The sequence below is a fragment of the Cyprinus carpio genome, chromosome B13, assembly GCF_018340385.1.
Source record: "Cyprinus carpio isolate SPL01 chromosome B13, ASM1834038v1, whole genome shotgun sequence".
In the NCBI taxonomy this organism is placed as follows: domain Eukaryota; kingdom Metazoa; phylum Chordata; class Actinopteri; order Cypriniformes; family Cyprinidae; genus Cyprinus; species Cyprinus carpio.
Window position 1 is genome coordinate 15,965,159 of NC_056609.1, and position 23,896 is coordinate 15,989,054.

Below are 23,896 nucleotides of genomic sequence, written 5' to 3' on the forward strand. Positions count from 1 at the left end.
ATCCATCCCTGCAGGAATGAGTGGGAGCCCCCTGACAAGAAAGTAGACACCAGGAAGTACCGCGCTGAGCCCAAGAGCATATTTGAGTACGAGCCAGGAAAGTCTTCAGTGCTGAAGCTGGAGAGACCGGTATGATGCTCTTTATACATGCATGTTTGATTGCTGGTGTTGGTGGTGCAGACCTGTGCATGCTGTTTGACGCTGCAAAAGCTGGTTTCTGCCTGTTTCACTCACAAGGACAGCACACTCACAGCTATGTGTCTCTTGGTAGTCTTATTAATTGACCTCAGTAGGTGATTTGTCCTGGCGACCCTTTTTCAATGTTGTGATAAGTAGCATATATATATATTGTGTGTTGATGCACACAGTAATGTTAGAATATAGGAAGTAGGAGGACCCTTTACTCAGCTATAAAAAGCTCATCAATAAGTGACACTTGTAGTGTCCAGACCCAGTTAAGAATAGAGGCTCCTGCAGGGGCATGTACTGTATGTGTCTGCAGTCTGTTTTTTTTTTTCATAGAAGGTTTATTACTATGACATTCAGTGATTCAATCTTGTAAGCGTGACTCATTCTGGGTGCTGCTGCTATTACATAAGGTCTTTCTGATGACATACCTCTGTAATAGGTTTATTGTAGAAGTAAAGCAAAGCTTTGTTGGATCCTCGTCAGTGAAACAACTGAAGCAGAGAAAGTGCGAGCTGCATTAGGTCTTTAATTTTTTTCTCTTTGTTAGGCAAAGTAATTAAAATGGCTCTAGGTCAGGTCCTATCTAGGGCAGAAGATAATGTGCTGCCTGTGACTATTCATCTGATTTAGCTCTGCAGAAATAATCCTTCTTTATAGGGAAAATTCAGTGTTGTGAAATATTTTTATTGTTTTTAAGTGATATGTACACTGCCATTCAAAAGTTTGGGGTTGGTAATTTTTTATAAAGTATTTTTAAAGAAGGTTCTTATGCTTATTCATTTGATCATATAGTAAAAACAGTAAATATCTAAAATATTAATATAATTTCAAGATATTTTTAGATATAATTTATTCCTGCAATGACATTACTTCGGTCTGCAGTCACATGATCCTTATTCCTTCAAAAGGAAATCTTGTGTAACATCATAAATGTCTTTACTGTCACTTTTGATCAATTGAATGTGTATTTGCTGAATAATAATAAAAATACTTACTGACCCCAAACTTTTGAATGATAGTGTACTGTTAAATCTAGCATCATTATTGCATTATATTTGTTAAGTATAGCAAATATTTTTTACAAACACCAATGAAAAAAATATTGATAGCAGAAGTCTAAAATTATGCATTTTGAGTACATGAATATGTGTCTATTCTCCTTATTCACTTGTTATACAGTGTTAAAGATTTCTCCCTAGCTCTAATGGATCCCTTTCCACCATCAGGACTTTGCCTTTATGAGATCTTTATTTCCTATTTCTTGTTCCTTTGACTGCTGAGATCAACCAGATGTTCTTGCAATAAGTCATCAAGCTGGAAACAAATGCTATTCATGTTTCCTCCACTCTCTCAGCCTGGAACCTTTCTTACTGTCTGAGATCATGCCATTAAGAGATAGTTCATGTAACCATCATTCAGTCTCATTGTCTTTGTATTCTGAATCTTCCTCTCTCTCTTTCTTTCTCTCTCTCTCTCTTTGTCCTCCTTTCCTTGTTGCCATATTTCTGTAGACTCAGGACATAAGTCCAGAAGATGTAGATGTAGAGAATGAGCCTTGGTATAGGTTCTTTTCTGAGATGGAGTTTGGCAAAGCGGTAAGTTGGCAGTATTAAAGTGACCCAATTTTTTAAAAATAAAACTGCATGTCATCCCTTTTTTTCATACAGGACCCTAAATATTTTTGTCTGTCTATGGCTACATTCACACTGCGAGCCATAGTGCTCAATTCTGATTTTTGCTCAGATCTGATTCTTTGTATATCTGTTCACATTTTTGTTGTAAATGTGGCCAATAGATGATTTCCAGTGTGAACAGATCATGGTCCTGAACTGAACCGTATGTGCAAAAGAACAATACAATCACGGTTGCTAGGTTTTCAAAAGAAAATCCACCCAATTGCTTCTCAAAATTAGTCCAAAACATACAGTAGTTGAAAAACAGCCCTCAGCAACAGTAGCCCAATTCCATGGGATTCACTTCACTTGTGCAGATACAGAAGTAAACACGGAGGACAGAAGCCAGCTAAATTATGCAGAGGCAATATGAAAAGACAAGGATGTGACAGAAGAGAGCAGTTTTAAAATAAACTTTTATGATATGAGTGAGATTTGCTTGTATATAGAGTTGTCACTGTAATACTTACAAGTTCTGACACATCGCTGTACTTTCACTTTCTACCTTTATCAACTGTCGTGATTATTTCGACTTCCATGAGAACAGAATCGTGACGAATGTTGATCTAAAGTGATGTAAAAGTCAAATTCTGATATGACTGTTCAGACTGCGGTTGCATTGCAAAACATCTGACCTGTTAGTAACATATAAGGAAGTGGCACAAATCGGAATTAAAAAGATCAGATTCCATGTTGTTTGTGCTGTTCACACTGTCATGAGAAAAACAGATCAGAGTCAAAAATCGGATTTGTGCCACATTTGCCTGCATTGTGAATGTAGCCTATTAGAACCCATCTTACGTCACTTCCTGTCTGCACTGACCATTCATCTATATGTTCCTTATCCAGCCCATTGTACCTGAAAGGATAGCGGTACAAAAACAACACAAAAGTAGTATTGGAAGAGTTCCTCTGAATGTGCTTCACAGGCTGCATCAGAGATAGAAACGGTTAACGGTTCAGTCAAACATGGCAAACACCACCTCTCAGTTTCCCAGCATGCTTCTTCATCATATTCTAAATCCTGCACCTTTTTTCACCATCTTTTTTCATCTCATATTTGTCTTTACAGACTGTAATTGAATCTCCGTATGTTATCTTTTGCACTGTGATAAAACATTAAACTGGAATCTGATTTGAAGTTGGGGTTCATTTGACAAAAACTACTGCGACCTGTGCATTTTATGAGATCCTGCTATTTAACTGGCAGTAATTTTGGTGTTGGCACAGATGGCTTTGAGTAGGTTTTCAGTTTTATGGCGTGCCCAGACTGGAAACAGACAGCAAGCTGTGATGTTACAACTAGTTTGGTAAAAGCGACAGACTCAACATTCGCCAAACTGTTTCCCCTGTGCTTAACCCTGTTGCCTGTTTTCAGCAGCGTTGCCTGGCAGCATTGACTGAAAAGTTGGCCTCCACTTATTGGTTGTCAGATTCGCTCCATCCACCTTTACTAATGCGAAAGTACATAAAATCCTGCCGGAATCTCTCCGTTCATGGTGATTATATTTTTACAGTGTAAACTTTTTGTCTGACCTTGACGCAGTTAGTAAGTAAAGCACTGTAAAGTAGCACTGGCGTGCTGTCCCCGGCTCCAGTAAAGGATAGGAAGAGTGTCGCTATGCTGTCAGTGGCACAGATCCTGGGCAGCGTTGTCATCAACTCAACACCTGGGAGTAAATAGGACATTTGTTCACACTTATTTGCTTGGAGACACGTACCATGATACACTCCAAGGTGATTGGGTTGTTCACCTTTTTTTTTAGAAACTCACTATGATTGCTAGTAGGGTTGGAGATACTGTATAACTAAAATATTAGTCATTAGTCAAAACTGTTTTTCAATGTTTTTTAAGCTAAATTAAAGATTTTATTCAGCATGGACACATTAAATTTATCAAAAGTGACAGTAAAGACTTGTAGAGTGTAAAAAAATGCATTTCTTTTGAACTTTCTATACTGAAAAAAGCAATTAAATAAATTAACACCAAAATTAATTATATAAAAATAAAAGGATCATGTGTCTTTGAAGTAATTATTGCTGATGGAGTTTGAGATTTGTTTTAGGATGTTTTGATTATGATTAATTTTTGAATATTAAAATAGAAAACAGCTATTTTAAACTGTAATAATGTTCCACAATATTACTGTCCATGCATGCATCCTATTTGAATGCCATTTATGTCATGTCTTTAGAATCGGTTCTTCTGACAGTGAAACTAAACCCTTGAGTCACAGGCTGCATTCCTGATGGATAGACTCATAAATCTGACCATCAGCGTCATGGCACTAGTTTAGAGAAGGTTCCTGTCTCTCTCCAGATTTCCTTGTTTAGAGACGAAAGTGAGGAGTCACTTCCCTTGAGAGTGAGTTACTCAGAGTCTGTTGATGCAGCCCGTTCTCACTGTGATCATGATGCAATGCTGAAATACTGAAATAGTCTTAGTTTCACAAGCCAGTGTGAAATTTTCATTGGCTTAGTAGGATTCCCATAAAAATTCAGCTGTAAAAATAAAATTAAGCAAATTTCTAAAGCTCTGTAAGCACTCTCATGAAATTTGTTGAGATATTTTGTTAGTATTAGAATTATTAACAATAGTATCCGTCTTACCAGCTTAAAGCGGGTCCTAAAGCTGAGGTCACAGAAAGTCCCAGCAATAGACTTGTTGAGCTTGTTGACTCCTAACTGGGGGCAACTTTATGTATGAAGCTGCGTGTGTGTCTGTCTTTAAGTGGGTCTAAGGTTATTGGAGACTGCATGTGACCTGGCTTCCTCAGTGACTGACACGCCAAACTCTATGACAGTGACGAGCACAGTCAGCCCGTCTCCTACAGATCCTGTGATTACCAGCATATGGAATGACATATACAGTAGTACTGCACCAAAAGTTCATAACCATTACATGTTCAATTAGAGACAACAACATTCTTTTGTAGAAGGGAATGCAAGAAAAAGGTTGTATGTAAAGTTATACTTTCATAAATGGACACATAAGCCCCATTTGTTCATGTGGTTAAGTTGCACAGTACCTCACTCACATTGTATGCTATTTATATATCAGAAAAGTTGTAAATTTTCTTGAGTCATCTCCTGCACCTGTTTGGAAACTAGCACATGAAAATGAACAAACATTATTAACACACTGTTCCACTGACTAGCCTTAACAATCAGGGGAAAGGAATTTACATCCTAGGAAATACTGTGGTAAACATCTCTTGATCTTTATTATGGCCTTTTTTGAAATAGCAGCCAGAACTATAAGGCACATAAGCTAGAAATATATGGTTTAATTTAAAAATAGTTATATACCCCCCCCAAACAAACAAAAAAAAAAAAAAAAAAGAAAGGAAATAAAAAGAAAATAAAAAGAAAAGTTATTGAAGTTTTTTGTGGTTTTATATGATTTTATCTTGTTGTATTTTGTGGGATTGTGGCATATATAAAAATTTATTAATTTTTTATCCCTTATGTTTTTCCAACCAGTATGACTTGTTTTTATTTTATTTATTTTAATACAATTATTTTATTTTATCTTATTTTATTTTATTTTTATTGCACCCCACCCCCAACATTTTTCTAAATATCATCTTTTAGGTTCTGCAGTTAAAACAAAGTCACATAGGTTTGGAACCAGGGCTTGAATTGAGGGAGGATGCGGGGGGATGGCCCTCTGGTGGAAAGAAATGACAGAAAGCATCCCCACTGTGAAACCACCATCCCCCCCTAACCATCATTATGTAAAATCTATCGTGCAAATTAAATGTTAAAATTCTTTACTTATGATAATTCACGAACTAAATAACGGCGACTGGCCAATCAGAACTTGTTTCTGTAACAAGCTGAGCACAAGCGGAAGCAAGTTTTCGTCATTTTTTGTGCAAAATGGTTCAAGCACAACTTTTGAAGTTCTTTAAAGGGGTCATATGATGCGATTTAAATTTTTCCTTTCTCTACAGAAGATCTGTAAAGTTGCAAAGACTAAAGTCTCAAATCCAAAGAGATGTTCTTTATAAAAGTTAAGAGTCAACCACACCCCCCTAAAACAGCTTGTTTTAATATGCCCCCACATCTCTACATCACTGTGTGGGAAGATTTGAATAACGCCGCCCAAATGTTCACGTAAAGAAAGAAGGCATAACTTTTATTCTCTCTGTTGCCACCGCTGCCATGTTGTGGAGTCGCTGTGTGTTTCATTGTGAAACTACTTTGTTTGGGTTTCTGTTTGGGGACACGACTAGAAATCAGTGGTTAAGTTGTATTTCAACACTGTTCCAGAACAGTCCAACCCAAATATTCAGATGTGTGCTCTGCATTTTATGGAGAATGAGGACTCTTTCCTGAGCCAGTAGCCTGCAATGCATCTGTGGCAAAACGGCTATTTCTATAAAGTGGGGCAGTTCAAACTTTGCAAGGACAGTCTGGCGCTTCTGACTCAAAGCCTGTAAGTATGTTTTTTATATTTAAATAATTTGCCAATTATGTCCGGATCGCGAACGAATCTTTCTATTTAACCGGCTCTTCTTAGTGAACCGGTCGAATCATTTCACCAAATCGAACTGAATCGTTTGAAATGGTTTGCGTCTTCAGTACGCACTAATTATAAACGTCCCTGACACTAAACAAATATCCAGAGTTATTCAGTTACTCCTAAAACATTGACTGAACTGCTAAAAGAGAACTGATGCTGGGATGTGCACGAGCAGAGCAGCTGGACTGAGTCTCATGCTGCTGGCCTGGGAGACGCCATAGTATGTTAAGGGGCGTAACATTTCCGTCAAATGCTTGAGGCATTCGGCCAATCACAACGCACTGGATAGCTGGCCAATCAGGGCACACCTCGCTTTTTCAGAACGATGAGCTGTGTAAAAATTGACATGTTTCAGAAAGGCAGGGCATAGAGGAGAAACAATAATGTACATTATATGGAAAATAATGCTTTTTTGAACCTTAAACTGCATAAACACATTGCATTACACCAAATACACAAAATAAAGCTCTTTTTAGCAGCATCATATGACCCCTTTAAAAAGAAGACAACAGAAGGTATGATTTTTCCTTGATTAAAATTTAAAGACATTCCTCTGACATAATGTCATTGTGCTGTATGTGTAACTGTGAGGGACTGAGAGACGATAGGAGAGCTGAAAAGTATGTCACTGACTTTGGAACAAACAAAAACAAACACATCTTGAGAGTCCAGAAGCATTCACTGTGCGATGAAGCCCATTAGAATGCAGTTAGAATAATTCAAGCAATGAAAGAAAAAATACTTATGTATGACTTTTTATGCTTTTATATTCATTGCACAAGGAATGTAGTTTTCTGAATATCAGCACATAAATATGCTAATAATTTAATACAACAGTGTAGAGCAATGCGGTGTTTCATTCCTTGAATGAATCTGTTTTTGCCAGTGATTCAACGGTCCATTCACTTTTCTAATTGAATCAGTCGTTTTGAACGGATCGTTTGATTTGAATGATTCAATAAATCATTTATTAAATCAAAGATTTGCTGCCACCCACGGGTCATTTATCCATGACAGTCCTAAACCAGCCAAGGTGCCAGCACAAAAACACATTCAGCAAAATATTGTTTAATTAGCAGTATATATTGTTTAATTAGACAGATAAAGGAATTAGATAAAGGAATTGACCATACCATCCCCCATGAATTTTTTTTTAAAATGATGACAGAATTTTCATTTTTGGTTGAACTATGCCTTTTAAGGATAGATTCATTGTACATTAAGGCCTACATACTGACATTAGACCCATTATACCCCAATGTGACAACTGGACTTACCAGATAAGACGATGGGAAATTCTCAAGGAATGCTACATCAGCATTATTACTTCCTGAGATGTCATTTCCTTTAAAGTTAAATACCTAATATGAGAAATGCTATTTCAGTTGGCATTTTAAATAACGTAAGGCTTTGAAACAATATCCTCAGTGACATACTGTGCACGTCACTTTCACCCACCGTCTCCGTGGGTCATGTCAAGAATGTCAAGTACTCAGTTAAAATCTCACTTATAACAGTTCTGACTTTACTGCTGTGGTTGTTTGTGAGTCTTGTTTCCTTTATTCCTCCTTACAGTTAAGGATAAACAGAATCATCTTTTTAGTCTGTTTACATGGTATTTTATACCATACTATTTTAAAAACGTGCTGTCAGATACAGTATACAGGGCTTTCTGTACATAATACCAGTAACATTGTTTATATTATACTTAATTACGTAATTTCACTTTCTTATCATCTCATCTCAACAGCTGCATCACACTAAGGTATTGTACTGGCTGTCACAAGTATTTAGATTAAGATGCGTGCCACTTCAGATAAGGCTTTCATGCATGCTTCCTGTTTGCTTATTCTTTGCATCTGTGCCAAGTCTCGTGCGAAAGCCTCTTGGGATGCTGTGCCAGCTGTTTTTTTAGAGAGAAGAAAAATGGGGAAAAAAAGGGACGCTTTGTACACGTAGTAGCGGCTTGTTATGTCACTGGGTGTTCCTCAGGAAACAAAACTTCTAGAACATGATGCTGTATAAATAGAGCGATATTCTCTCACAAAGGCTGTATTCATTCGCGAAGGTTATTCGTGATCCTCTTTACCCCAGCAACCAATGGGATAAACATGTTGCGGTCAGGAGTTGAACTTTTCTTCTGTCGGTCACAAGAGGGGGTCGTGGGGTACTGGCACGCATGTGGCATGCCTCTAAAGGGACAGCGGCAGGCTGGGATTGTGCAATCGTATTTGCAAACACCACTTGTGCTTTTTTCTTCAGAGGTGTGCTATCATGCTATTTTTACCATCTGTGACATACACTTGGGGAAAAGCAACAGAAACAGCGGCCTAAAATTAGATGCCTGCAAACCATTCAAAATGCAAGGGGGGTTTCAGGCCGTCCCAGCGAATGGCTCTCTCTGATCTGCCATCGGGAGTTGCTGCCCGGCAATAACAGCCACTCTCCTTATTGGCTTGACGCACACAGTGCTGGGTAGATTACTTATAAATTGTTGTCTGTTACTGATTACAAATTACATGATGGAAATTGTAGTAAGTAATGTAATCCATTACATTGCACATTTTAGGTAATATAATCAGACTACTTTTAATTACTTTTAGATTACTTTTGACCTAACTTGTTGATCACATAGATATGCATTGGATAATTAGTTTTTCGAACTGGGGTTTGTAAAATAACTGGAGGGGTTTCATGAATTTATCAAAGAAAAATAAATACTAGTTTACCTGAACACTAAAAATAGAAACATTTCATTTGTTTAGCTGCATGTCAGTGTGACCATTAACTGACATCGGAGAACTGAGAACTGATGTTAAATTATATTTCAAAATGAAATCTTGCAGGGGATATTTCAGTTTAAAATAATATATGAATATTTAATAATTTAATACAAAAGTACCTGTAATCTGATTATAAGCACTTTAAAATTTAATATAATCTAATTACAAGTACTTAATGTTTGGAATCTGATTACGTAATTAGTTTACATGTAATCAGTTGCTACCCAGCACTGGATGCCCGTTATGTGAACTTCCTTTGGTGTACTATTAATATCGGCCTGTGATTTTTGTACAGCATGTTCGATCCAACACTCGTGATATTCTTAATGTATGTGTGTAAATCTATTTGTGTGTGTGTCTGCCCATGTAATTTGGCCTGCTTCCCGCACCAGCTGGTTAATTGTCTCCCTGTCTGGCCGGCCAGTAATGAGAGTGACTCAATAGAAGACAAAAGAGAGCCTCGGTGAGAGACAGCAGCTGATTGGTGGAAGCACTGACAGCCCCCTCCCAAAATGGGCGCCCCTCACAGCCCCTGCTAATCCCACCCCTTGCTCCCAGTCACTTGTTTTCCCCCCTAACTTGCATGCAGGCCATAATACTTGCTTACTTCTCCACGCTCGGCTTCGTCCGGAGGACCTAAGAGTTTCAGAGCTTTGGACGCGGCAGACGTTCACAAGCCTGACTGACTAATGCGCCTTCTCCCTTTCCAGCTGCCAGAGAGTCAAGCCTTTGGAGCTATCAATGACTTCTTTGTTTGGTTTGTTGCAGAGTGCCCCCTCTTTCAGCCCTTTGGAAACATCTTCCGACCTACAGCAATAGTAAGTCCATGTTCCTTTTTTCCCTCACAAATGTTTCCTCTCCACCATTTTCTGACGCCCTTGTTGTATGTGGGTGTGTTTGTGTGTCTGTCTTGCTCTCTAGCCATCTATTCTCAGGCAGAGCTGTCACGGGGCTCTGGAGATTTCCCTCGTTTCCTTTCTTCTGTTTCCTGAACGACCATTTGCAATACAGTCTGTATGTGTTCGTGTGATGTATTTTTGCGTGCATGTGTGCGTGCGTTCGTGGAGGGGGCTCGTTGGAGGAGAGGCATTGGATAGTGTGATGATTTGTTTCGTGCTGAAACTAGTGTCTGATAAAGCCTGGATATCTTTTTAAGAAAGATAAGGGACCTTGCACCTCGACCCATTCTGTTAAGAGAAATCCCCCAAATCACGCCTTCACAACAGCAATATTGTGTCTTTATTAATATTAATATTATGTCTTTAAATGATGCTTTTTTATTTTACATTTGAACAGGTTTTTAAAATTGTTTTAATAACTTTAACCATTAATTTTAATAATTATATAATTGTAAAATAACTTAATTTACAAAGAAAAAATTTATTCATTTACATTTATTAATTTAGCATACACTGTTATACAAAGCATTGTTTACAAAAAAATTACAACAGGAAGGGATATAAAAAATAGTGTAAACAGAAGAAGAGATTATTTTACCTTTATTTATTTAGCTTATTTATTTCTTATTTCCTTATTCTTTTTCTTTCTTTTTTAAATGAGTTTGAAGCTTGAAGTTACTGAGTTCTCCAAATATTTTTATGTGCTCTGGGTAGAACATTTTATTCTTAATGTGAATTTTTGTGGGAAAAACATCTGAAGTACTATCTAAAGCATGCCCAACCAAAAACAAAATATAATTTATTTGTTGTGTTGTATTTTTTTTTTAGAATTATTTTTTAAAAAAAAAAAAACTGGGGATTTAAACAGTAAACATATTCATTAAAACAGTTTAACATTTTCCTAGGCTTCCTTCGCCAAACGGGTAACGGTAAAACATACAGATGAATGAATCTTTTGTGGTACTTACATTTCACTTAAGAATCTCTGGCACATGGTTTTAGACAAACAGTCTTCTCTTTGGTGTGTGGATTTTTTTGATGTTTGGATGTGGAGTTTATTGTTTTATCAAAAGCCTCATGGTTCAGTTATAAACCAGGATGCCAACTAGTGTTCAGCCAAAACACTAAACCGAAAATATGCTCTCATGACTTGAGGAATGTGTGAGAGATGTTACCCTGTGTAAGTGTAACCCTGAGAGAAACATAGTTGTGTTTTATGACTAACAGATCCTTGAAAAGAAGCCGATCAGCATGAAAATACTTTACTCATGGTCAGAAAAATATGGTAAGACCATCTCCGCTCCAGCAGTTGTCAGGCAGCTGCTCAGGTTCCTGAGTTTGGAGCTAGTGGCGTCTGGAATGACGTGTGTTCATCTCGCACTTCTCTAGCAGAAAGCATCCGATACATCCCTGGAGTGATGTCATTCATGGAGACTTTATTATGTGTACAGTATGATGGAATAATTTATAAAGCTGGAGTCACAAGAACAGAGTCTTGTTCGCACACATCATTTTTGTTGAATAAAGGGTATTTTATTGTTTCCAACTATGAAAAGGTAGGAAAGTATGCTAGGGCCCTTAGGATTTCATTGGCATGTTGAGTAGTAACTGTTAATATGATTCTCTTGAAGCAGAGCTGCCGATGTGTAGGACCATTGTCTGTGCATTTAAAATCCTTGTCATGGTTAAGATTCCCTCCCAAATCACTTAGCATGTAGCCCATGTGAGTCTGTTGTGTTAACCCTGCTGAAAAAACAATTTAAGGTCTTTTTTAGACTGTCAGGCTGGTCTGGTTTAGGGTTTTGAACACTTGTAAGCTGATCCGACTGTGAAACTAAGTAGACCAATTTAAACCAACTATGACTGTCATACATTTTTATTTTTCAGCAGAGAATAGTCTGGTGAAACATAACAAGGCCTTACTGAACTCTAGACAGGCCGTTTTATGACTTTATTGCATGCAGAATAGTGACATATTCGATAAGTAAACATGATATACTTTAGTTTTCCTTAAACCAACATGTAAAAATTATTCAGCCTGACTGCAGCTCATTATATGGGAACACCAGACACAGGACAACTTATTAAAGTTGTGCATCCCTAAAAACTTCTGTACGGTTTCCTATAAGCACATACTCTAGGTTTATATGACTAACTTCTACATATGGAAAGCTTCAAGCATGTTTTTTTAAAGGATACCACACAGGCCTCTGAGGAATGTTGTGATAAGGGCCAGAGCAGCTGGTGCTGTCTCATCTATATCAAAGAGCAAACACAAGCTGGCCAAAAACATCTCAGAATATTTTTAATTGTTTGGCCTACATTACAAGTAAAATTAATATTCATATATTTTTCAGTCAGGAATTCATTCTATTTATTATTATTTTTTTGTAAAATAATGTGAATATCTGTTCATTTGAAGCATATACTAATAATAATGTTTAATTTTTTTAGTTTTAGTTAAAAAAAATGTTCAATCATGAATTCATTTTTTTTATTTGTAATATAATGTGACTATTTATCAAATTAATCCACACATAAACCATTCATAAAACATATACTATTTTATATTACTTTTTTTTTGAGCAGTTTTAGAAATTGTTCTAAAATAAATCTTCACTGCAGTGTTCAAATATAATCCATGGCAAAATACTTTTTTTTATTTTTTTTATTTTATGATACTCTTTCTGTAGTATAGTATTTCTATAGTTTTTCTTTCACATTTCTATTTTTTCTATTTCTGTTTTCTATATCTGCTTTTAATAATAAACATTTTCTTTTCATATAGAGTAAACGTGTTACTAGCATTCTGTTCTGTTTGGACATGTCACATGAAGATGATGATTTATGTGAGTCACAGCCTCTTATCTCTATTTGTGCCCAGCTCAGCCTGTAAAGCAGGCAACGGTGAAGTGGAGAAGGACAGCTTGTCTGCCAGTGGGCAGGCAGCTCCGGAATGTGATCGGCACATTTACAAGAGTGTCCTGGAGGGCGGCGACATCCCACTGCAGGGCCTGAGAGCGCTTAACAAGCGCCACCCCAGCACTTCTTCTAAAGGTAGGCTTCCAGGCTGTTTTACTTATGTTTATTGAGTTTCAAATGTTATTCAGGTTTTAAATGATTTTAATTTAAGGATTTATAATCAAAATCACACTGCGCTATTGTAAAGCCGATCCATTCGTTACCCGTTGAGCCCCTTTTCATCAGCATTTTCCACATTCCTTCCTTCCTTCACAATACCACACAAATAACACAGCTCATTTGTCTTTTTTGTGTTTTGTTAAAGCTGGCCATTTTTCACAGTTGAAACATAACAGATGTCCAGTTTGACCTTTAGTCATTCTCTCCACACCGGTCTGTTAGACAGAATGAGCTCATGATGTTTGGCTCAGTTGGGTGTCCAACTGCTTTAGAAGCTGACCATGGTGTGGACATGGAGGAAAGGGGATAGACGTAGAGATTAAAAGGTGGATTTGATGGTAGACACTCACCCTGCAGACGAGATAAACATGCAGCATGTTCAGGGGTGGTCAGGTATGAGGGGTCAGCTGTCAGAGTGAGGTCATGAATGGAATGCTAGCACATTTGACCCGGAGGATGGGCCGCTCGAGTCGAAAAGGGTTGAGGATGATGACTGTATCCATTAATAGTTAACATGACCCACATGTTTAGACAGGAGCTTTGTTGATCAATGGGTGAAGATCTTTTATTAACTCTTGTTTCTGTCTACTTTGAAATTCCAAGACAAGATGTTTTGAATACAGTACATACAATGCAGTCATGTATCTTGTCGTTGAGTCATGTGTGACACTTCATAAAGATATGTTTTTTAATTCGTAATTGAGTATAAAGAAATCAAGAGAAAAATTAATTACAGTACACATTGAGCTGTGGTGTTTGAATCTGGCTTGCAACGTTTCCCTTTTTTCCCCTACTATCAATTCCTGCTGTATTTTTGTCAATGTACTGTAAATATCTGTTAACATTCTGGCTGTAATTCCTGTGGAGAGCAGTTGGTAACTTCACAGCACACTTGAGGTTTCTTTGGTGAGAAATCCCAAGACTTGTGGAGCACTCAAGTAGTGCTTACATGAGTTTAAGACCACATTGGGAGTAAGTGCCTGTCTTGGTGCGGTTTGGGGAGCCTGTGAGAGGTCAAAGGAGAAATCATATTGGCACATTTGAACAAACCTTGACAAGAGGAAACGAATGATGCATTTGGTTGGACTGAAGTGGAGTAAATGCTAAATAAATTTTAGACAACCTATCTTTGTGTATATGTCTCTAAAACAGTTTTTAAACATAAAAGAGTTATTGAGCCAGTCAAATGCATGTATTTCCAAGGGAGTCACATGCATGCTGCAGGAGGTGTTCTAATTGGCAGAATTTGGCAATTGCAAGTTAACAGAAATAATTACTTTTCTTTATTTTTACTATACTAGCACTTAATTATGTAATTTAAACTCTGATACACTTAAGCCTTTCTCATTGAATATTTTGGTTTTGTCTTGCAGTTTACAAGAAGTCTATTGTTGTTATACGATTTATTAATGCCTTTAACAATCCCCAAGATTTATGTTTGTTAAAAAACAAATCTGAATATGAATCAGCACTATAAAATAGTCTGAATAAAACCTACTTTTACATGCTGTTTGTTTTAGTGTAAGAAATGTTTAAGTTATTTTGCTTTGATATTTCAGCCTCTCGTCGTCTTAGCAGTTTGGTTTTAATTGTTTGTTATTTTTAAATCTTGTATATTTTTATATTTTTAGATTACTATATATATATATATATATATATATATATATATATATATATATATATATATATATATATATATATATATATATATATATATATATATTATGCAAAATATGCTTCTTTTTTCATTTATACACACAGTATATATACAGTATACATTAGCTGTTAAATGATGAAACTAGCCTTTTAATGGAATATTTAGTATCCATAGTAAATTGTCATTGACACGTTTTATACTGTAAGTATGATACGTACTGCCGTGATTTTTTGCCAAAACTGTTAAGCGCAAACCATGCCCAACTGCCGATTTCATTGGTCAACTCCATCATGCAGTCACCTGTAAAGAAAAGTTCAGACTTTAGAGTTTAGAAAAAATCACGGATGGATCCCATTATCTAATTGTGACAGTATCACTTTTAGGATGTCCTAGGTTAGGGTATAGGTTAGAGTTAGTGGTTAGTATTTGTTTCAGTGTTGTGTAGGTAGTCAGCCATGTGATTGACATGACTGTTGAAATCTTTTTCTGGTTTGGGGGAGAAAAAACAAAACAAAAAAACAATGTATTACCCTCAGGCTTTACATAATTAAATTCAGAGTAGAACCTATTTGAATGCTCTTGATAAGTTGTACTGACAAAATATTCTTTGTTTTGAATATTTATTTAGAAATTGATGTGACATTTCTTTCATTATTTGCCAGTTGTGTGGAACTATTGTGTCTTTGCTTGTTATGAGTGTAATCTAATTCGCTGTTTGTTCTGTTACCCTGCATGCCTGCCAGTGGATTATAAAGGTGGGAATGGCTGTATGATTTCACCCTGCTCTTCTGTAAATACTCACTCAGTTCTTGCCACTAATGCACTAGCTTCTCAATATAAGACTAAAAAGTCCTTGTCTGCTGCCAAAGCCTGCATCCCTCAAATCCTTCCCTCCAAGTTTAAACCCAAGCTATCGCCCTCTACCGATGAGAGCCTGGAAAGACGAACCGAGCCGACACAGCAGCGGCCTAAAGCGCACAGTTGCGAGGATCTGCATCACGAGGCTTGTGGCTCACGCAGTGGAGATACGACAGATGCCAATCACAGGTTAAATTCAGCTTGCAAGTGCAACGGTTCACCTGAGAGCAGGTACCTGCATAAAAATGGACCTATTGTGGGATCTGTGAGGAGCACAGCCGAGTTCTCCACCCTCTATCGGAACATGCACAACATTCAGAGGCCGAGCTCCCTGGGCTCCAGCCCCCACGGTAGTGTCCGTTGCCTGGCTTCCTTTTTTGAGAAGCCGGGGGACGACATTACCCTGGAGAGGACTGAGATCATACCCCGGGATGCTGTCATGTTTCGAGTGCTGGAGTTTGAGAGTATCATTCAGCGTTCAAACTCTGCGCCCACTCGTTCTGCCTCGATGCCCATACTCCCTAGTAACCCAAGTCCGCCCCACAGCCCTGCGCCAGCCTGCTTTCTCCAGTCTGCTCTGTCAGCTGAGACTTTAGTCCTGCCAGGGCCTGAGGACTGTCCAGCCATGAATACAGAGGCCCAGACCCCCAAAGAGGAAGCTTCTGTATCGGACGAGTGCCCAAACTCCTCAAGAACTGACTTCCATTTGGATCTAAATGAGGGCAAATCAGAAGAGAAAAACAGTTGCATTCATGATCCTGCCAAAGAGACGCCATCCGGGGGTGCCTCAGAACCCACAGGTCACCATCACCACAATCACTTCCCCTTCCACACCAAACAAAGCAAGTGTAAAGGCACCTGCCCGGCTTCCTACACACGTTTCACCACAATCCTCAGGCATGAGCGCCAACAGGCCAACACCCAGCAGGAGAAGAAGTGCAGTCCCCCCAGGAACTTGCTTCTGATGGGACCAGCGCCTTTCTCCTTACGGAGGTCCTTACACAGTCAACAAGCCAAAAAGACTTGCGCTCTCTCTGCCATGAAGCCCTTGGCCGGAGATGTCATCTCGGCCAAACTGAAGCCTTTGATTCCCCAGCGCCTGTCCTCTTTGGAGGTGCTGGAGAGGCTCAGTAATGGAGACAGCTCTCCCTGTGAAGGGTGCAACTCGGATGACTTCATGGATGTGGAGGGCTCAGAAGCCAGTAAAGATCACTCTGAAGGTGGCTATATTGAGAGTGTCATGAGTGTCAGATTGTCCACACTCATGTTCGGGCATGACAATGTCTGTGATCACTCATCTCCTCCAGCCTTTCTTTCTCCTGTCTGCTATCACCGAGTGACTTTACTTTTTCCATTTCTGCCGTGTGCCGACTTTGTGTGGTTTGTTACCAGATTGGCATATTATCCATTTCTGTTGTGTAGTGTAAAAGTGTCATATCACTTTTTTTTATTCTCACACTTTTTTCGTTACCTGTTTAACCATATCAAGAATAAGCAACAAACCAAGACCAGACTTAAAAAAGAGCCTATCATAGTGTAGTCTCCGAAAGTACAACCCTAGAGAGCGCAACAGTGATTGACTCGTTCTTTCAGTTGCCCTGTTTCCAGAATTGTTTTTCCAAAGGTATTTCAAAACATTCTTCAATAAAGTTTAAGCTATTTGTTTTTATTTTAAGCAAAAATGTATTTAAAATTCAGACAAAATAACAAGACTGTACTTAAGTTGTTATGTGAGGGAATGATCTATGCATCCCATGAAACATTGAGAATTATATAGTCGAATCATAAACAGTAGTGTAATATAAAACTTTAACATATAATCAGATTATAACACTACAATAAGGTTCATTAGTTAACATTAGTTAACTACTTTAGTTAACATAAACTAAGAATGAACAGTACTTCTACAGTATTTATTAATCTTCAGTAATGTTAATTTCAACATTTACTAATGCATTATTAAAATGTTAATGTCAAATTAAAACATTAGTTAATGCGCTGTGAATTAACGAACTATTATTGTATTGTTCATTGTTTGTTCATGTTAGTTAATACATTAATTAATGTTAACTAACGGAAACTTATTGTAAAGTGTTACCAAATTTTTACTTACAAGGATAGAATCTGCATCGGTCTCTATATCCCCATCATTTTTAGAAGTTACAGAATACTTATTATGTGCCTTACTATGATCCATTATCATGTATTACTGCATACCAGAAATTCTGTTTTCATCCTTCCATAGAATAATGATAAGAGTTGAAAACTGAGGGGAATTTTGGCGCGGATTCACCCACTTGTCATTTAGCTTCTTATCAGCTTGAGAAAATACACAGGCCTCCCATGTTATTCCTGAACAGATGCAGTATGTACATTAAACATTTAAGGCATTTAACAGTGTTTCTTACGCATAGAAATTTTAAATCCTTGTAGATTACAGCTTCATAGATTTGATCTGAAATAAAAAAGTAATTCCACAAAATAGTGTAACCCTAGCATGAGTCTGTTTTCACTCTGTTTAAGGGTCTGGACCAGTTTATTTTTTACTTGTTTATAATTACATGTTTGTGTCATAAGTTTTGATTTTCAAAACTGCATTATACATATTACACTGGACATTTTTTTTTAAAACATTGTCTGAATGTTGTGTTGTACCATACTTTTTTTCTGATGCATGCATCCTTTTATTTTGACAGACCATGGCTTATGCTTATCCTGCAAATCTCAAAAAATGTAGATTAATAAACTGTTGCAATTTTAAACTGCAAGATGTGTAAGCCATTGTATGTTCATGTAATTTAGATTTTGAAATGAAAAGACTTCGTTTGTTGTATTTGTGTTCTCTCCAGAATGTCTATATCATCCCCATTGAGTCTTTTAAAACTCTGTATAAATGGGCATTCAGAAATATGAAGTGTTGTGATTTGTGTGTTTTTCTTTGTGTAATTTTGCTTATCATGGCAACAGAAAGTGAATCCTGTGTTTCTTCAAACAGAATCCGATTCCTCACATCCATTAAACCAAGGAGATCATGGAGAAAACTCAGACGAAGCAGTCCGGAAACGCTACGGAGATAAAGAGGTGCCATTTGTTTTGACATTATCTTCCCACCACAAACAAATCATTTTCTTTATCAATATTTTTGTTTTTTCCCATGAACAACATGTAAACATCCATAAAACAAGATAATTTTGTTTGTGAAAGAACATTGATAATATGACTTGTTTTCAAAGAATATATCTTGAAATTAAGTAGAATTGCCTGCCCCAATGACAAAATTATTGAGGTTTGATCATAAAACAATAAAAGAAATCACAATTTTATAAATGTATCTTGTTTTAAGGATGTGTTAAGAGTGACATTTTTACCTGGAAAATATTAAAAAAATAAATAATAATTTTTTCTCTTTTATATAAATTTAGTTAATTTTACATTCAGTGTTTTAAGTAGTTTAGGAATAGATACTACTGTATATATATATATATTGATAATGATGGACATGTAGATTTTAAAGCATGTTTTATGGAGACTTATTTTGCTGCTATACAATGTGGTAAATCTATAATAGGCATAAACCCCTCTCTTTATGAATTAAATGCCTGTTTCTTTGCAAAGAAAATTCTGGAAGAGCAGAGACGTTTAAAGCGAGAGCAGGAAGAGGCAGATACAGCTGCTCGGAGACATGCTGGGCTGGTAGTGACTCATCAACAGTTCATTACTAATGACCGCTTCGGCGACCTGCTGGTTATTAATGAGAAAGAGAAGAGAAAAACCATAGAGGTGACATATCTTCTGTATTATGCTTTAAAAAGGATAATGTTTGATTGTTGCTTTCTTTCTTTGTGTGAGAGAGAGTTTTTGTGTTGTGTGTGGTGTTGTTTTATATAATGCTAATGGTGTGTTGTTGTTTGCAGAGGACTCCTGCTCTGGCTCAATTTGACTTCAGAGCAGAAAGTTTAAAGTAAGTGTCTCACAATTCAGATCTGAACTTAACTTAAAGATGTTAACAAGATCATAATAAGTGTTTGTTAATAACAGCATGTCAAGTTTAGAATACGATATCACAAATCTAACCACATTTTACTTCCCCTTTATCAGGGAACTACCATTTCAAAAGGGAGACATTGTATACATCTACCGGCAGGTTGATCAGAACTGGTTTGAGGGAGAGCATCATGGGAGAGTTGGGATTTTTCCACGTAGCTACGTTGAGGTACATCTCCTTTATCCTTTAGTATTATATTTTTTATTCATAGAGTTTCAGAGTGTGCAATAACTTCTTGTCTGTTATGCTGTTTCTCCAATCTTGCCCCCTACAGAAAAGGCTCAGCCCAAAAAGAGTGCTCCGGTCCAGGTGTTGGAATATGGAGAGGCTATTGCTCGGTTCAATTTCACTGGTGACACTGCTGTTGAAATGTCTTTCAGAAAGGTATTTTTTCAGCAATTTAATAAAGCATATGCTTTAGTCTTGGAGTCGACAACCTTAACCACACGTAGTGTACAACTACTGATATGCGAGCAACAAGAACTAGAGAGATTATTATATACTGTATATGTATGCTTCGTTTAGAAAACTACCTATTGAATAATCTTTCAGTGTCATGAATTCTATTTTTTATTTATTATTTACTGAGCTGAATGTGAAGCCAAACACACTTAAAGTGGGATGAAACAAGCTAAGCAGAAAGCTTTCAGAAACATGTTATGGAAGAGGAAAAATAAAAATAAATGAAGATCATTTTTAGTTTTTTCAAAAAACAGTTAGTAGTTAATAGTTTTTTACACTGCAAATTAAGCCAAACATTCAGGACAGATTTATCACCAGCCAGATGAATAGAAGATGATTATATATGAATGTTGAGTCATATCTGGACATACGCATATCTAAGCAGACTTTACCTTGCAGACTTTATTACAGGCAAATTAGTCAGAAAATGACTCCGTTCTACTGAAATTCCAAAGAACACTGCACTTACACCATTCCAAATGTGTGTGTGTGTAACTGATGATGGTTTATATACACATAAACTACCATTCTGATGTTTGGGGTCAGTAAGAATTTTAAATGTTTTTGAAAGAAGTGCTCACAAAATATTTTTTATTATTATCAATGTTGTCAACAGTTGTGCTGCTTAATATTTTTGTGAGGAAACAGTGATTATTTATTTTGATTATTTTCAAAAAACTTAAAGACTAGAAAGTTAAAAGAACAGCAATTATTTTAAATATAAATTTCTAAAATCATAAATGTTGTTACTGTCAATTTTTATCAATTTAAAGCATCCTTGCAGAATAAAAGTATAACATTTTTACTAACTCCAAACTTTTGAATGACATATGTGACTGTCAACCACAAAATCAGTCATAAGGGTCAATTTTTCAAAATTGAGATATATACATAATCTGAAAGCTGAATAAAAAAGCTTTTCATTGATGTATGGTTTGTTATGATAGGACAATATTTGGCTTTGAAATGGCTTGGCTTGAAAATCTGGTATCTGAGGGTGCAAAAAAAAAAAAATCTAAATATTGACAAAATCGCCTTTAAAGTTGTCCAAATGACATCTTAGCAATGCATATTACTAATCAAAAATTAAGTTTTGATATATTTACAGTAGGAAATTTACAAAATATCTATACAATTAAGTTTTGATTTATTTAATGTGTGTGTTTTGCAATTTGTGTCATGTCTGCAGGAACTCATTCAAAATCTTTTGTCTGCCTGTAGGGGGAGCGTATTACACTGATTCGCAGAGTAGATGAGAACTGGTATGAAGGCAAAATTTCTGGCACTAACCGGCAGGGCATCTTCCCCGTCACCTACATAGAGGTGCACAAGAGACCCCGAGTGAAAAATGGAGTGGACTTCCCTGATCCCCCTATCAGCCAGTCACCTCACCGGAGCACTAATGCCTCTCCACAGGTAAACACCTGACAATAGTCGTGGCCCTTGGATCATTTTCTTTCAACTCACTGTTTTCATTTTCCCAGTTGTTTTTGTTTATTCATTATCTCGTATGGTGGTTTTCACTGTTTCACCTCTCCATTTCTTCCTTCCTCTTTATTGTTTCCATTTATTTCTTCTGACACCTGGCCTTGCCCTCCAAAAAGCCCATTTGTAATCGGCTCACGACCTCCCCTCTCCCTCTGCCGCGGTCTCCCCGCCGCTCAATCTCCCCGGAAGTCCACGCAGTCTCCAACGAGTGGATTTCGCTCACTGTGGGCGGAGTCAGCAGCAGCCCACCCGCCGCACCCACCCCACCCCTCCCCCCTCTGCCAAGCGCTTCATACCGCTTGGGCGAATATCTTTCCCCTTCCATGTCAGCCAGTCCTGTGCCTCCCATCAGCGGCAGCCCCTACTGCGTCTCCCCAGTGGCTTCTCCCTCCACATCTCCTTTACCCCCGCCCTATCCGCCCCGCCCCTGCTCAGCCACCCCGTTCCTCACCTTCACTCCACCTCAAGGCGAGGACTTCCTCCTTTCTCCACCCTCTCCCCGCCTGTCCCGCAGCCTGAGTCCCTGTGGGGGTGCTGGGCTTGAGAGTTGGCTTACTCGGGGCAACAGGCTGGATCAGGAGTTTCAGGAAGGGTATGGGGCTGAAATAGACAGGGCTGGCAGCCTCCGCAAGGCTCCTTACAGCAGGAACAATAGTCCGGCAGAGGTATCTTCTGCATGGTGTGGTGTGTTTGTTAAAGGTGCCCATCATGTGGTGCCTAAGCTCAAGGAAGGTCACTGTTTACATCGGCATGAGTTGTAGATCTAACATGCTGAAATTAGGAAATAATATCTGACCCTTCTGGTTGTGCTAGTGAGTTTCAGTCACACATTTGAGGCTATTGAGAGAAACACAGATGAAAAGGAACTGCTGCATGTACCTCTAACATGATTAGCACGAAGCTTGGATGTTGATATTTTTTGTTTATGTTTCCTATTATGAAATCATGCATGTCTGATACAAATCTATAGATTGTGCACATTGAAATGAAACAAGGACCCTTAAATCTAATGGCAGATTGAAGATTTAGATTGGAAAAAGGATTGTCAGGCGAGTGAAAGGGTTAAATTCTTTGATAACAAATAATATTTTGATTTCTGAAGGCACTTTCTGAATTTGTCTGATTAATATTTATTTTGAGGCTGTTTTTTTAGCAAATGTTGATATATGTGAATAATTGTGATTGATCTGATTAAGCATATAATGCAATTAATCAGAAAAAAAATTGATCAGCAGCCCTGATTTATATTAACAGTAGTTAATTTAGGTTATGTAGATTAATTCTGTGTAATTGTTTGAAGAACTCTTGTATTTTGTATCTGCATTCAAATGACAAATATGTATTAGGTTATAAAAAGTGCTATACAGTTTGTGGTCAGTATGTTTTTTAAAAGAAATTCATATTTTTATTGAGCAAGGAGGCATTAATTTGATTTAAATTGACAAAATTTTACACTGTTACAAAAGAGTTCTATTTTAAATAAATGTTGCTTTGCCCTCACAGGAATAAATTACATTTTAAAAGATATGGAAACAGAAATAGTTGTTTTAAAGTGAAAATTTAAATTAAAATGCGGACTTTGTGAGCATTATAGATTTATATAAAAAAAAACAATAAAAGTCTTACTGACTACTGAGCTACATACACTAGAAATGTAAGCTATCCTAAGGACTATTTCCACTAGAGGGAGCATCCCTGCATGATGTCACACTGTTTTAATGTTTGACTGAAGTTTTAAAGAAATGTGGTGACTGCTACTAACTCACAGTTGTTTTCCAGTCCTTTATCTGTTTGATCTACTGTAAGGTTGTACTGCAGTCCTCTGCAAATAATAATGGACTGATCAAGTGGCAACCATACTGCTGTTTGTGTCTGCTTCAAACCTCATGAATTGTTGTGCGCAGATGTATATGGTATATGTTTTAAAAAAAGGCAGATCATTTGATTCATGTTCTTTTTTTCCTTTTCTTTTCTTTTTTCTTTTTTTTTTTACAGCCATTCAGAAATGATGTAGAGTATTACGGGCGATCTTCAAGAAGTCCTGTCATGCTGTTTGACATTCAAGACAACAACATGAATGCCAATTCATTCACGGTAAATTAACTTTCATGAAGTCATAATTACTCTTAAATGCACATACTTATTTCTTGATGTCATCTGTGTTGATTCAATA

General features: G+C 37.2%; 1 protein-coding gene across 8 annotated transcripts in view; it reads left to right on the forward strand.

Moving 5' to 3' along the window:
* Positions 1-23,896, forward strand: part of LOC109060833 (sorbin and SH3 domain-containing protein 1-like) — a 49,754-nt gene that overhangs the window by 19,647 nt on the left and 6,211 nt on the right. For 3 of the 8 annotated variants that reach the window (XM_042736862.1, XM_042736866.1, XM_042736864.1), the window contains 14 exons: positions 15-129; positions 1,701-1,784; positions 8,141-8,155; positions 9,942-9,991; positions 12,957-13,129; positions 15,614-16,948; positions 18,724-18,809; positions 19,344-19,508; positions 19,643-19,689; positions 19,827-19,941; positions 20,032-20,157; positions 21,457-21,651; positions 21,840-22,388; positions 23,719-23,817. In XM_042736862.1, coding sequence (XP_042592796.1) covers positions 15-129; positions 1,701-1,784; positions 8,141-8,155; positions 9,942-9,991; positions 12,957-13,129; positions 15,614-16,948; positions 18,724-18,809; positions 19,344-19,508; positions 19,643-19,689; positions 19,827-19,941; positions 20,032-20,157; positions 21,457-21,651; positions 21,840-22,388; positions 23,719-23,817 — 3,154 coding nt within the window. The remainder of the gene's footprint in view (positions 1-14; positions 130-1,700; positions 1,785-8,140; positions 8,156-9,941; positions 9,992-12,956; positions 13,130-15,613; positions 16,949-18,723; positions 18,810-19,343; positions 19,509-19,642; positions 19,690-19,826; positions 19,942-20,031; positions 20,158-21,456; positions 21,652-21,839; positions 22,389-23,718; positions 23,818-23,896) is intronic. The other 5 variants (XM_042736867.1, XM_042736868.1, XM_042736863.1 and 2 more) reach the window with 4 other exon arrangements.